The sequence below is a fragment of the Phoenix dactylifera genome, chromosome 11 (genome assembly GCF_051530095.1).
Source record: "Phoenix dactylifera cultivar Ajwa chromosome 11, Ajwa_hap1_PhDact_Kaust_v1.1, whole genome shotgun sequence".
Taxonomy (NCBI): Eukaryota; Viridiplantae; Streptophyta; class Magnoliopsida; order Arecales; family Arecaceae; genus Phoenix; species Phoenix dactylifera.
In genome coordinates this window covers 3,009,592-3,023,479 of record NC_143200.1, presented here as the reverse complement: position 1 = coordinate 3,023,479, position 13,888 = coordinate 3,009,592, and the positions used below count along the sequence as shown (strand labels likewise).

Below are 13,888 nucleotides of genomic sequence, written 5' to 3'. Positions count from 1 at the left end.
ATAGAGGCCTTCTTGGTCAATTTCCTACTGATTTCTTGGCGGAATTCGGCCAGCAATTGCTCAGCGGAGAAGGTGAAAGGCCAGAGGGGGAAATAAACAAGAGTGAGGTGCTCCAGTAAGTGGCGGTAGCATGCACAATAACCATATGTGATGGCAAAAACCAAGAAAAAAAAGAAAGAAGGGAGGAGGAAGAAGAAGAACCAGAAGTCTAGGTACAACCTCTCAGGATGATGATGAGGGTCTTATATAGCCAATGGAGGCTAGGTTTTCTACCCCCAATTGGTGATCGAAAAGGAGTTCAATTCCTCCTCGGATTGAAATAAAGGCTCTGCCCTATTTTCTTTGGCAATATGCCTTCAGGCCTTATTTTGGCTACGGTGCCAGGCCAAAGCCGGGCCTTACAAGCTCGGTTCCAAGACTCCAGCACTACAGCCGTAAGACACCACCATGACCACCTTCCATAGCATTACCATCACCAGCTTGAGCTGCCGCCATATTCTTTTTTGCCTTTATAACATTTGATGGCTACTTTCTTTATAACAAGAAATACTCCTGTGAAGGTCAGATGTGGTGGAAGAAAAGAGTCCGATTTAAAGAAAACTTTCACTTTTTGTTAACTAATTTGAATCGAGTCTCTGATGGAACTTATAAGACACTCAAATTCTAAGATAACCATCGATTAAAAGGCATATTTTCACACCAGGGGCCATATGTAGTGTCACATCGCCTGAGATACTGAGGAAGCAGTGCGACAAATGCAAAGGAAACAATCACAACTAGAGAACTTATTTTGGTAAAGAAACAACTTCAATCAGAGTTTAGGCAGCTATTCAAATCAGTATATACATTCAATGATATTTGTTTGATTGGGCCACTCCATGCACCCTTCACTATCCTAACAAACAATGGGAACCTACAAATCCAGCTTCCAATATAAACCTGATCCAACACAACCTGTTGTCTCAAAGATTTAAACAAATAGATAGAAGAAAAAAAAGAAACAGCATACATTAGTAGTCCAATTACACTGTCAGTTGTCTGTGGTTGCTGCACACCTATCGGCTTCCACTATCATCAGTTGAGGACTCAGATGCAGAATCATCCACCGTCGAATTTGAGATAGTTTCAGATGAACTTCCGTTTTCACCATCTGATGCCACAGATCTGTCTTCAGCTGGCCTTCTCGAGTGCCAGTACATGATACTTGCTGTCAGTGTAAGCATCATCTTTTGATTCACCTGACAAAGTATACCCCAAAAGGGATTAGACAAAAGAATACAGGTAGCAGCAACTCAGGAAAAAAGTGCACCTTTCAAAAGTAACTCATCTTCAATTCTTTAATTTCATTTGACCAATTACCTCTAGTATATCTTCCGGCAGCAAAAATATGGAGCAACCAAGCTTCCTTGCCACCGAGATAATATAAGAGGCATTCATCTTTTTCTCTTCATCTGCACATTGCTTCCAATTATTAACCCATCAATTTTCAGCTGTAGTATAGCAAAGATGGCATAAGTATGTCTTGATTCATAAAATCAGGTACCACATGCAATAACTTCCTAGTATGAACATAATAGTTGACTAAAGATGCAACAGCAAGTCCAGTTGCATGACAAGAATAGTATATATTAAGCTTGTAATTTCGAAAGTAAACTTCTCTATCAGCGCACAGCTACTAGATGGATACAGGCAGCAGAGCAGATCACTTACACAGCTTAAACAGAATAGGAACTGACTCAATAAGTTAAATGGAGATGATGAGTGACAAGAACTCAAGCAGCAATATTATAATGTCTGGGTCTCTTTTGGGAAGGAAATCATGCCTGACAACAAAGTCATGATTATAAGACTACTTATCTTGGATGTTACTAATCAATAATCATTGACTGTCTTTCCAGCTTGTTTTAGCGCACCCATGATATGAAACTTCAGCAGTAATTATTACTTGGGTCTTGATTGCTAAGAGCAAGAAGAGAGAAAAACACATCAACCATAAAAAATGTACCGTGTTCAAAGACCTCAGAATCTTGAAGTTCTAAAGACAAAAAGGGCCAGATCAAAGGACATATTTACTGACATCAGACGCAGAGAAAGAACCTTTAGGAGACTTCCATAGTTGAAAAGATGCATTCTCACAAAAAGATGCATATGATCATGGTGATCCCAAGGAATAAAACTCTTGATGAATGGATGGATTATGTGAAGAGATGCATTATGCTTAAGCATCTAATCATACTCAGCCTTTTACATCTATAAAAGAAAAGGAATTGTACTTTCTATCTATATCCTTTTCTATCTTAATAGCACCAAAATTAGAGAAGAGAAGTGAGAGCACTAAGTGAGTGAACTCAAAAGTACACCCATTAAGCATTGGAAAAGAGGATTGTGTCCACATATAAGAGGATTGAGAGAGATTGCTTCAATCAAATTTGCTGATTTTTAATACATTTGGGTATGGCTAGTTCAGGTTCGACCTTAATTCTCCTTTGCTATAGTGTACTTCAAGGAGAACACGAAGCGATTCATTGTATTTTGAGAGTAGACCATTATCAATTGTTCGCACCCGGGCAGGGCGAATTTTACTCTACAGGAAGCACGTTTCATAGCGTGCCTCAAACCAAGTAACATTAAAACTTAATTTATTTATTTAGTGTGTGCATAAAGTCATTAATTAAATATTTATCATAAAACAATAAAATCATATAAAAGAGATTTATAACATTTTAGAAGATGGATTTTTCCAACAAAAACTGCCCCCACTGATCATATGTATATAGTTTCTTTTTTCATATAGGGAACATTGTATATAAGAAAAGTGAAATTATCCGGTAAACCAGATGCTCTTATGGCACAAAGTAATTGTAAATAAATCGAAATATAATGTCTCATTACACGGTGTTCTTAGGTCCTCCCTTGGATGCAGACACATGGTCCAGATGTCAAGGCACTGTGGAGGCAGTTTTTGTTCCAAGTAAATGAGTTTTAATGTTGTGGATATGTTAAGTCCTCTCACAGTGCCTCGGAACAAAAACTGCCTCCACTTGATCGTACATATGTAGTTTCTTTTTTCATATAGGGAACATTGTAGGTCTTTTATAAGAAAAGTGAAATTATTCAATAAACCAGATGATCTAATGGCACAAAGTAATTTGTAAATAAATTGAAATATAATGTCTCATGATGAAAAAAACTTACATATTAAGGTACAACAGAAGAAAATGAAACATCTTAAACAACATCATGGATGTCAAAGTTTACCGTTTTCTCCTTTAGTAACAAGGCTCCGGTTCACGACTCGGGGCTCCACAGCACTAAGCAAGTCAAGGAAAAAAATGCCACTTGAAAGATTTTTATCCTGGACAAATGGAAAAACTGTGACACATTATCAAAGTTTTCCATACGTAATTGCTTTTGAAAAAAATGGCGACAAGATTAAAAATTGACGATGAAAGAATGCAAGTACACAATACATACAATCAAAATTGAGGCAAGGGGACAATGGACTTTGGTTTTTATTGGCTTTTTTTTTTCTTATTACAAAAAGAAACACATAAAACTATGAAAATACAATCTTACATAATGAAACAACTTGACTAAAATGGGATTTAAAATAATGTAGCTAAATTTTGTATGTGAGCTATGATAGAATCCATGAGGAGAAAATGATATAAGTCAGCTGTTGCAAAGTTTTCAGGGATGTAACAGAAACCAAAGTCATGGACAGTATCTAAAAGCAGAGACTACTGTAGAACTGTGACTAGCTGAGAGAGCTGAGAGCATCTACAATTTTAAATAGAAATATGTACTTTTCCTATACTTCTTAGTATTGTGAATTTAATAAATAAGTCTACAGATCTCAACAGCAAATGTTGTCGTTAAGACACTTGCAGGAATCATGTAACAGATGATCTTTGCAATAATAAAATGTAGATATACAGTACCTTAAAACTCCCCATACGAGAGTACCTTCCCGAATTTTTCACTTTATCATTAGCCCAGTTCAATATATCAATATCTGCTATCTCCTTCTCATGAGAATGAAATCTCAAATTCTTTAGAAGTTGGAGGATATTATACCGCATTAATTGCCACAAAAAAGCTGGAAAAAGAACAAGATTTATCTGAACACCAGAAATTTGGATAGAGAATTTATAACTCAGTTCCAAATGCATCACCGCAGAGAGCTCAATTATGAAAGTCAAGACTCCCAGTTGTAATATGAAAAAATGCAGACGGCTTTGTAATCAACATTCTAAACTTACCCAAAATGAGCTTCTTGTTTCCTTGCACAATATCATTCCCAGCAACATTAACCAGGGAAAATTTCAATTGTTTCCCTATTTTCACAACTTGATTACAGTTTTCTACTTTTCTGAATGGCATTTTAATTGGGGGCTTGTTCGCAACCTTCCAACAGACTACTCCTGGAGCTACCTTGTCAATGGCTTCTAGAAGGACCCATCTGCAAAATTACAGCAATTATTTCTCAGCATAAATATCAACTAGAAAGGACAAAAGGAAATATGAGCAGCTTACCCATTCCTAAGATCTTCAAAAACATTATTGATGTATGTTGAGATTCCAAGACTATTTATCCATAATCGAAATGCTCTCTCTTCCCTAGAAACTTGTGCATCATCGGACATTGCTTCTAGAAATGATATTTGTTTCATCTGTGATGACAGCCCATTTCTACAGCCAACAATTGGATACTGTTCAGCATCCACATGTGTAAGGATATCCATATTTATACATCTCATAGAAACTATGAATGTAAACACCAATTGGCATGGCATGATATGTGCCATGCAAGTGCCTTACTAGCACAACTATCAAAGTCTTCGCAGTATGCCTGTACGTGGCATGCTGTCATGCCAATGCATGCCAAGCACTATGTGTCAAGCTGCAGGCATGGTAAGTTCAATCTTTCTTGAAGTAGGAAGCAATTGATTATTGCGGCCACGAGAAATAGGGAATTGTTTAGAGAAAAGAATAATAAATTTTACTAACAGTAATCTTAATTGAAACAAAAGTCTTGGCCATGTTTTTCCCTTCCTCTCTGTCTACTCTTTTCTTCTATTCCCTTCCTCACTTTTCTTTCTTATTCTCTAAAATCATATTGCCAGATGCCGCAGCTTCTTTGATTCCCATTCTATTTTAGAGATTATTGCCTACTGATTCAATGAATTAATGCTCATTTCCCATCTCCTGTTTTGAATTATTCACTTAGCCTATCTGAAAAAACATGAGAACTGCAGATAGTTGGGATTTATCCAGAAATCAGCCCAATACATCTGAGAAATACTTAGAAGAGAACTAGGGAGCAGCACCAATCATACAATCAACCCTAGCTCCCTTCTTATGACCCTTACCTCCATCAAGAAGCTGCACTAGGAATTTTTTGACCCTTATAATTTTTATAATGGTCAAAAATGCATTTCCTGTCTTGTTCTTTATAATGGAAAAGCAATGTGATTTGTTGATACAAACCCTAGTTTTTCCTAAAACTTTAGGTCCACTATGCATATGCAGACCCTTCCTGATTATCCTGCATAACTCATTTATTATAATATGAACTCCCACTATATATAATGTCAGTCAATTGAACATGCAATATTTTCAAGAAAAAACTAAAAACCACAAGGTGGACTAGATTCTTGTTGATCAGATTTGAAATCGGCTCCAGTCAGTCCTGATTGCACAGAGGGGATATGACATCCACATTTAGAGCCATTGTATTTGAACTACAACCTCTAAACTATTTATAATTTTATACATTGGAAAACATATTAGGAGACCCTAGCCTATGCATCAAGTGGTCAAAAGACATATGTTGTTTTGTGATATTTAAATTGTCCATTTTTTGACCACTTGATGCATAGGCTAGAGGCTCCAATTTACATATTTTATTGTGTGTAAGCAATTTAAAATAATAAATCACATCTAATGGCTCGAATCATTAGTATTGGAACCCCATCATCTGGTCAAGCTTGACTGGATCTAAGTTGAGATCCGGGCGACCGGATTCTAGTCCACATCCTGAAACCGTTATAAAAACACTATTATAAATCTCAATCACAAAAAAATTGTACACATGTAGACATGGTTGATCTTCGAAAAGAAGCATGTATATCATCTCTATGGAACTGCCTGCATCACATGGCAATTTTCTTGAATGAGGGTGGCTGGTCAATTACTATTCTTTTAGCTAAACAATACCTATAATCAATATGTTGTCTCAAAAATTGAAATAGACTAGAAATTCACCGTGATCCTCACCTTTTTTGAAAAATATGCGCAACGAAAGCAAGGTTAAGATTTGGTGAACCTTCAACAATGTCTTTTGGGGTCAGATATCTTTTGCAACCCATCCTTTCTGCATGCTCAAGAACTAGTTTTGCTCTCTGTAGAGGATCTTTCACAGTCATTGCAGATGGCTTACTACAATGTTCAGGTGCCAGCACATTCAGTAAGCAAGCATAGGCCTCTCCATCCTGCAGTAGAAACAGATTTTATGATCAAACATTATGAGTGAGCCATAAGTTGTTCAGTTTACAAAGACTATACAATGGATGAAATGGACTGTATAAGTGTACAGTTTACAACTTCCTTTTCCAATGTAAATAGCAATGTTGAGGGACGAGGGGCGAGATCTATCATTAATTACTGAAGTACAATCCCACCAAAGAATATGTATTTTTTCAAATTCTACATTAGAGAATAGCACAGATGTATTTGGACACAATAGGACCTTTAATATATTAGAGTTGCACGGGGAAGTTGAAACATGTTTAGAAAAATAAAGAGAACTTTCTTTTCTGGTAGATGAAATAAGAGGGACTTTGGGTTATGGTGCTTTAGTTAGTTTCATCACTACACCAAGTGCACTTCTAAGATAGGTCAAAGGTGTCCTCACAAATTTGTGGGTAGGTGGGAATCCCAGAAGTCAAGCTATAAGGAAATGTGACAGCCTAGTTCTATCTAAAAACTGGTAGAAACTACAGTCTTAAAAAATAGGTTGTTGGCCCACTCAGACTAAAGCAACTGCCATGATGACTAATCTCAGTTTATACCGTTGAAGATGAATGACTTGTTTTCCTTCTCAAAATGACTCAAAAAATCAAAAATATCAGCAGAGAAGGGTCCAAATATTAAAATGAAGGGACTGTGTGCACGTATACATGTGCATAAATAAAGCATAGGCAACACATGCACATGCATACACATAATGAGTTTAGGAAGTAATTAGTTAACGCCCAAAAACATGAAATTACTTGCACTTTAACCGACCAGCAGCACCAGTAACTAAACCAAGAAGCAATGTTCTCCTGCACACTTACCAGCCTTTTTGCTATCATAATGAGTCCCCATCTGTCTAAACTCTAAAGTGCCTTGGCTAGGAAATCAGAACTAATGCAAAACGTTGGCATCAGGTTGAGAATCATTAAATTCTCTCAAACATGATCGCATCATTTTTTATGATTGTCAAAACCAGCTTGATATGCATAAGACAAGGCTTGTTGGTAGTGTTATTACAATTGACTTTTGATAGGTTGCATACAATGGTGCAAATTCTCAATCTACAAGGCCCATCAAGCACCTCTCGCTCATTCTTTGAGCGAACCATGATACTAGTAGGAACTTAGCTCAAATGATATTGGTAGACAAATATATGTGCTAGAATGATATCGATATCAATTAGTAAGACATTAAAAGCCTATGATATAAACAAGCTAAATCAGATTCGTTGAAGCTAAGAATTGACAAGTAAAAATACTCTTAGCAGTGAAAACTGTAAATTTAATTGACAATCTATGCCTTACAAAATCCTTGAACAAAATTCATGCAAAGTCAGTATGTTGATATTCATTAATTATTTTTTCAGTTAGTCCCATTACTGATTAAATATAAATTTAGAATACAACATTTTGAAAGAATAAAATGGACCACTGAGTTTTGAAAATCTGGAGTTGAAGTAAACAAAATATTTTTTGAATTATTTGTCTTTAAAGTCACATGGACCTACCTTTACATCTGATGAGAAGTTTGTTATCAGTCTCTTAAAGCTACCTTTCTTCAGCTGAAAGTTCATCCACCTAAGTAATATCTTCTCAGGTGGTAGACTCATCAGTTCCTCAACATCCTGTAGATCCAAGAGAACTCAAAACTAATTTATGTCCCATGTACTTGATGCAGAACTTTTTAAATTATGAAAGCCAATCAAAATTTCTAAAAGGATACACTATTAATTAGATATTATGACAAACCTTACTGTCATCAACCAACTCTACTAATTGAGGAGTTTTCTTCAGGTTAACGTCTGCCAGAAGTTGTATCTGTAGTGACATTATGATGAACACAAAGTAAAATCGTTCTTCCAATAATATGATATGATATTAAAAAAATCAACAGTCACAGTGTTGCTGCTTTTTAATATATACCAATTACGCCAATCTGTTTATTGAATAAAATAGGAATTTACGATAAAGACAAGTATCGACTTTTGAAATTTGAATGTTCAAGATACAACTAAAGTAATTCTGGGATCACCAGAACATACCTTAATAATTTGAGATATCAATCCAAGAACAAGATGAGGCTGCAAGTGTATGGGAGTGGTAAGTAAAGATGGACAGATACAATCTTCAGAAAAGATGTATTGCAAGTCTACAACTGAAAAGAAAGTCTATCTAAGCATTTTTATAGTAGAGCGTGGTGACTCATAGTCAAAGAATTTCAATAAAGATCATTCCAATATAGTCCAACTTCATTAATAATATTATGAACAAGACAGGATGATTGTCATATGCAGGACAGAAACTAAATGTAGTGATTTCACAGCATTAATATGCAGCATGTTGATAAACAAGGTAAGGTATTTTTATATAGGGTGAAAATTATCAATAACAAATAATTTAATTGGACAAAAGAAGGACTCATGCTACTTGTATTCAACCAAGTTTTACAACAAAAAATACAACAGAGCCATGTGTAAATTAAGACCCAGAATAGCAACAAATGTTCTGTAAAAACACAGAATATTTAATGTTACTGATAGTTGAGAAGGTTAGGATTGCTCTTTTGTTACATGATAGAATCTCCAAAGAAATGAGCGAGGCGTGCATTATTTCAGCTGCAATCATTTCAACAACAACAACAACAACAAAACATGCAAATGGGCTAACTTGTTCTCATCAAACGAGAAGCAAAAGTTCAGCCTTACATTGAAAAAAAAACAAGTAAATCAACCTTCTAAAATCTTACAAACCTGAAAACCATGTCATAACTAGCCCAGAAACTTAAAATCTTATAGACAGCCGGCAGTCACAAATAGTGTTTCATGTATATCAAGAATACTTTTGCCCCCAGGCTACAGTATAATGTCATCCACATCATCCACAGACTTACACCATCAAGCGTCACAAAAAAAGAGCTCTTGTCCACATGCAAATTTGAAGAGAGAATAGACAAATATATCAAAAATAAAGATGCAGCAGAGACATCCAATAAACCAGATAAGACTTCTGGACAGGACAAAATTATAAAAACGAAGTCAAAAGAAGCCAGAAACTCCCAGAACGCTCCTTACAAGCTCTAAAGCACATTCATATCAAGCTACGAAATATATTAATCTTCACATTTCTAAAATATTCACATGATGACTCCAAAAAGAAATCTTTGGCTATTTGATCAGTACTAAAAAATAAAATATACTTATATATACTCACTCTCCCCTCGGCAAGGTCTTGCGTTCCGATGTTAACGACAGTACATCCAATTGCCTTGGCCGAGTTGAGGCACAGCGTGTGGTTCTCGTTCTTCTCCCACAGGTTCAGCACCCTCTTCGTATTGATCGCCCGCTCGTCGATGGTCCCCGGAACAGCCACATTAATGAGTTTACTTCATACACAATACCAATCCTTAGCTCCACATTCTGCTCGCCAAATTCCAAGAAATAGCCAGAAAAACGAAAGGCAAAACAGTCTCTCACCATAGAAGCACACCATCCTTCGATTTCTCGAAGAGATCGTCGGTCATCGGATCGATCGGGAGATATTTCTTCAAAGACCCATCTCCTTCCAGATAGCTATTGATGTGAGCAACGTAGGCAGCCTTCTCCGACTCGCTGATCGTATGAAGCAGAGTGGTGGTAGCAGCCTTGAGGAACGCCGACGACGAGCTCTTCGCCCCCATCTGGCCTTGCATCTTCAAATAAACCTTTAAAGCAATCACCGAACCACCCATCAACCAAACACCCAGAAACCAGTCTTCCAGCTTAAGGACAGAGAAAGCAAGGGTGCCGAACCCGGAGGAAGAGCTCGAAGTCGACATTGTCGTCGAGGTTGGGGAACGATTCTTGGAGAAAGGAGGCTCGCTCCGCCTCGCTGAGGCCGTCGCCGCCGATCTTCAGCTCCGACATCGCGCCTGCCAGGTCCCCGAGCTTCAGGCCGCCGGTGGAGCATCCGTGATCTCTCATCGACAGGAACTGCGATCGGCGCACCAGAAGAAGATCAGCTCCATAAAAAAATCAAAAGATCTAAAGAGATAGGAAGAAACGAGCGTAGTCGGGTCATTGATTACCTGGGATTTAAGGGACCGGAGTTCCACCTGCGTGAACTGGTTCTGGAGCCAGGGATCAGAGACAAGAACTCCCACAAAACCAGCCATTCCTTAGGCTCTTGGCTTCGGAGAGTTTCTTTTGCTTCTCTTGGGCTTGGCTTGGCGGATGCGGTCCTTCTCCTCCTTTCTTGATCTCTCGAACCTCAGCAATGTAGACGGAGGAGGGTTCTTGATCTCTCGAACCTCAGCAATGTAGACGGAGGAAGGCGACGGACAAGAGAGTAAAGAGAGAAGTAGCACAGACGCATCGCAGGGGGGCGAGGCTCCGTTAGAATTTAAAATTAAAGCGGTTGTCATTAAAAACTGTAATTGATGATTACTACAGTGGAAAGCAGGAAGGTAATCATGGGAACACCAGAGTAATTGACAGTGTTATTTGGAAACGGTTATATGAATCGAATATTTTAGTTATAGTTTACTTTAATTAAAGCAAGATTGGAATCCCCTGTGAACTGTTTCATTTATTGTTAAACACACCAAATGGGTACTGAATCAATTGGCCTAGACTTTGAAGTACAAAAGGTATTGTTGCCAAATGTCCTAATGTGGATAATAAATTTGGGTAGGGGATGGGTATCATACTGATGTCAATTGCATGTCCCCCTTGGTGCTTTAGTTTCTAAGTACTTTTCATGAGCCACATGCTACAAAGAAAGTTAAGTGATGTCACAATGGGTCACAAGATCATTACATTTTTCAGGCAAAAGTAGAGCTAACATCCATTTGTGGGGATTGGTATGATCAGGTTTGTTGGCAAAGATATTCAATATTAGCAGCATTGTGAGTTGGAATCTTCAAAATCTTGGTTATTTAATTTCAAGTGACCGGTTTGAGCATTTGTAAAAAAAGTTTTTTTTTTTGCATTGATGCTTTTCTAAATATCGAATTTTACATGAACAGCCTTCCAAAGTTAATATTTACATATATACCCTTATAAAACTTTGTTATTGTATAAATGTTCCTAACGGTATTAAGAAAAATCATATTTATATTGATTAAAAATAAAATAAAATTTTAAAATTATGCTATTGTTCCTGTCTTCTTCTCTTGCTGCTATTGGGATTGTGATCTATTTGCATGTCTACCCATTAAAAATATTTTAGTCATTTTAATTTGAAACCGTTAATTTTTTAACGTTGTTAGATAGCATGGGTATATATGTAAAAACAAAAATAAAAAAAGGATAGAATAGCAAAACAAGTATTTTATGAGGGTATATATGTAAATATTAATTTTGGAAGGGTATTCATACAAAATCTGATATTTAGGAGGGTATTCATGCAAAAAATCTTTTGTAAAACTAGGCAGGTGAACAATAACCATACATTCACTCATCATCTCCCATAATTTTCTTAAGATTATGATGCAACATAGTGAAAAATTCTGTTGAAAAATTTTGATTATTGGATTTGCAAATATGGCTCATCTTTCTTTTTTTCCGAAAGTGATATGTTTTGAATTTTATTAGATCTTATACCTCTATTGTTGCATATATATACTCAAAAGAATACTTTGATCAACATCCATTTATCTATTTGTGGGAGCATAATGATCTAGTAAAATCTGAAATGGATTGCTTTTAAAAAGAAAATACTTAGATATAAGAAAAAATAAATAAATATATCTTTTTCTGCAAATAGGATGATGAAACTGAATTTTTCACACATTTATCTTGTCTATCTTAAAGTGGAGGTTTCAGGTTTACTGATGAGCGGAAGGGAGTTAGAAGATCCCGGATACCAGTGGACATTTGGACATTGTAATTGGACTATTTTTATTATCTAAGAATAATAGAATATTTTATTTTATACTTAATAATGTGATTATATTGTTGATGCATTTGTGCATTTAGTAGGTCTTGCATATTTTTTGGAGCTATATCTTATGGAATGTGCAGTCATATCAACTGACATTATGAGTGATGGGTTTGGAGAGTGACATTGAGCCCTTGCAAAGATAAAAAGGAGAAAATTAGCTTTTGATCTCGGCTATCACAAAGTGCAAATGCTCACATATAAACATTTGGTTACACACACAAATATTTACATTCATATGCATGCAAAGTAAAGAAGCCTTATACTTCTCTACCATGCAACAAGGAAAATCATCATCTACGTGTCTACTGCTTCATAAAATCTTTCTGACCCAATTCACAAATAAAATCACAATCCTTTGCTCATGGATGGCAAGTTGTTGCATTATTTTTTTTAACTTTTGCAGATTAGTCCTCAAAATTTTCTATATTTATATATTACTATGTATCTTTTTTATACCTAAATCTTGAAATCTTGTAACCTACTGGTTATATCCCTCCCAGATTGAGTTAACTAGATGATAATGACATATTTAACCTATATTCTTCCAATAGTATTATTATATGTTCTAAATGCATTTGCCCTTAGCTCTTATACTTAATTGACCTCTTAATCTATGTCCATCCACCGTTGATTCCTTAGCAGTTAAATGTCAAATGAGTTAAAGGCAAAGTAGACGAGAAGGGACCAACTCTTGAGTAGGGACGGCAATTAGAGTCAGGTCGGCTCAGATATGGGTCAGATCGAATATAGGTTATGTCAAAAATTCATCAACCTGAACTCAACATGTTTATTGAATAAGTCAAAATTTCAGACATGAATCCGATCTGTTTATTAAACAGGTAACCCCCACATAACATATTTATTAAGCAAGTCAAGTCACTTTAAATGGATTAAACAAATTTTTAACAGATTAAATGAATTTAAATAAATTAAACAAGTTAAGCGGAAGGGTTAAATAGATTAGAAACAGGTTAAGCAGATTATAAATAGGTTAAATAGGTCCAATTATGATCCGACCTAATTATTAAATAGGGTAAATGGGTTAAATGGGCTAAAGGTCTAAATCTTAACCCAATCCATTTAATAAATGGGTCTAGACGGATTGATACATATTCAAATACATTTATGTCAACCCAAATTTGCTCAAAATGGATCGTTTGCAGATTGAATAATAAATTACCACCCTTAGTTTTGAGCCTTTTTTGCCGCTAAGCCAAAGATTTGATCATTTTGCAACTCTAACCAACCTGAATCCATCCAAAAGCTGAGAAAATCGTACAAATAGATAATTTTATAAATTATATATATATAACTTAATATATAAATAGAGAAGATGTTAGGGACTTATCTGCAGAACTTCTCTCTAACGTCAAACGTGCCTTCTACCGGTGCTCTTCCGGTCTTCCACATCTCTGGTTCGGCTCGATAATCGGGTCGGTCCGGGTTATATC

General features: G+C 36.1%; 1 protein-coding gene across 2 annotated transcripts; it reads right to left on the bottom strand.

Moving 5' to 3' along the window:
* Positions 1-785: 785 nt before the first annotated feature.
* Positions 786-10,871, bottom strand: LOC103715200 (fimbrin-2-like). Of its 2 annotated transcripts, XM_008802755.6 has the most exons (14): positions 10,582-10,871; positions 10,307-10,486; positions 9,992-10,218; positions 9,729-9,900; positions 8,561-8,599; positions 8,268-8,336; positions 8,027-8,143; positions 6,280-6,494; positions 4,537-4,692; positions 4,263-4,462; positions 3,942-4,099; positions 3,259-3,355; positions 1,360-1,451; positions 786-1,238 (listed from the first exon to the last, which is right to left on the bottom strand). In XM_008802755.6, exons 1-14 carry the CDS (start codon positions 10,666-10,668, stop codon positions 1,056-1,058), a joined length of 1,992 nt encoding a protein of 663 aa, XP_008800977.1. In that variant the 5' UTR covers positions 10,669-10,871; the 3' UTR covers positions 786-1,055. The 2 variants fall into 2 exon arrangements, with proteins under 2 accessions (XP_008800977.1, XP_088562531.1); XM_088706405.1 differs by lacking the exon at positions 786-1,238 and having other exon boundaries at positions 1,394-1,490.
* Between the last annotated feature and the right edge of the window lie 3,017 nt (positions 10,872-13,888).

What these genes read in the sequence shown, in the direction of transcription:
- LOC103715200 (XM_008802755.6), bottom strand. Translation starts at nt 10,668, where the DNA reads ATGGCTGGTTTTGTGGGAGTTCTTGTCTCTGATCCCTGGCTCCAGAAC. An exon ending in ACTTCTCATCAGATGTAAAG is followed by an intron (nt 6,495 to 8,026) that starts GTAGGTCCATGT and finishes TTTCTACTGCAG; the next exon opens with GATGGAGAGGCCTATGCTTG. An exon ending in AAACAAGAAGCTCATTTTGG is followed by an intron (nt 4,100 to 4,262) that starts GTAAGTTTAGAA and finishes TTCTTTTTCCAG; the next exon opens with CTTTTTTGTGGCAATTAATG.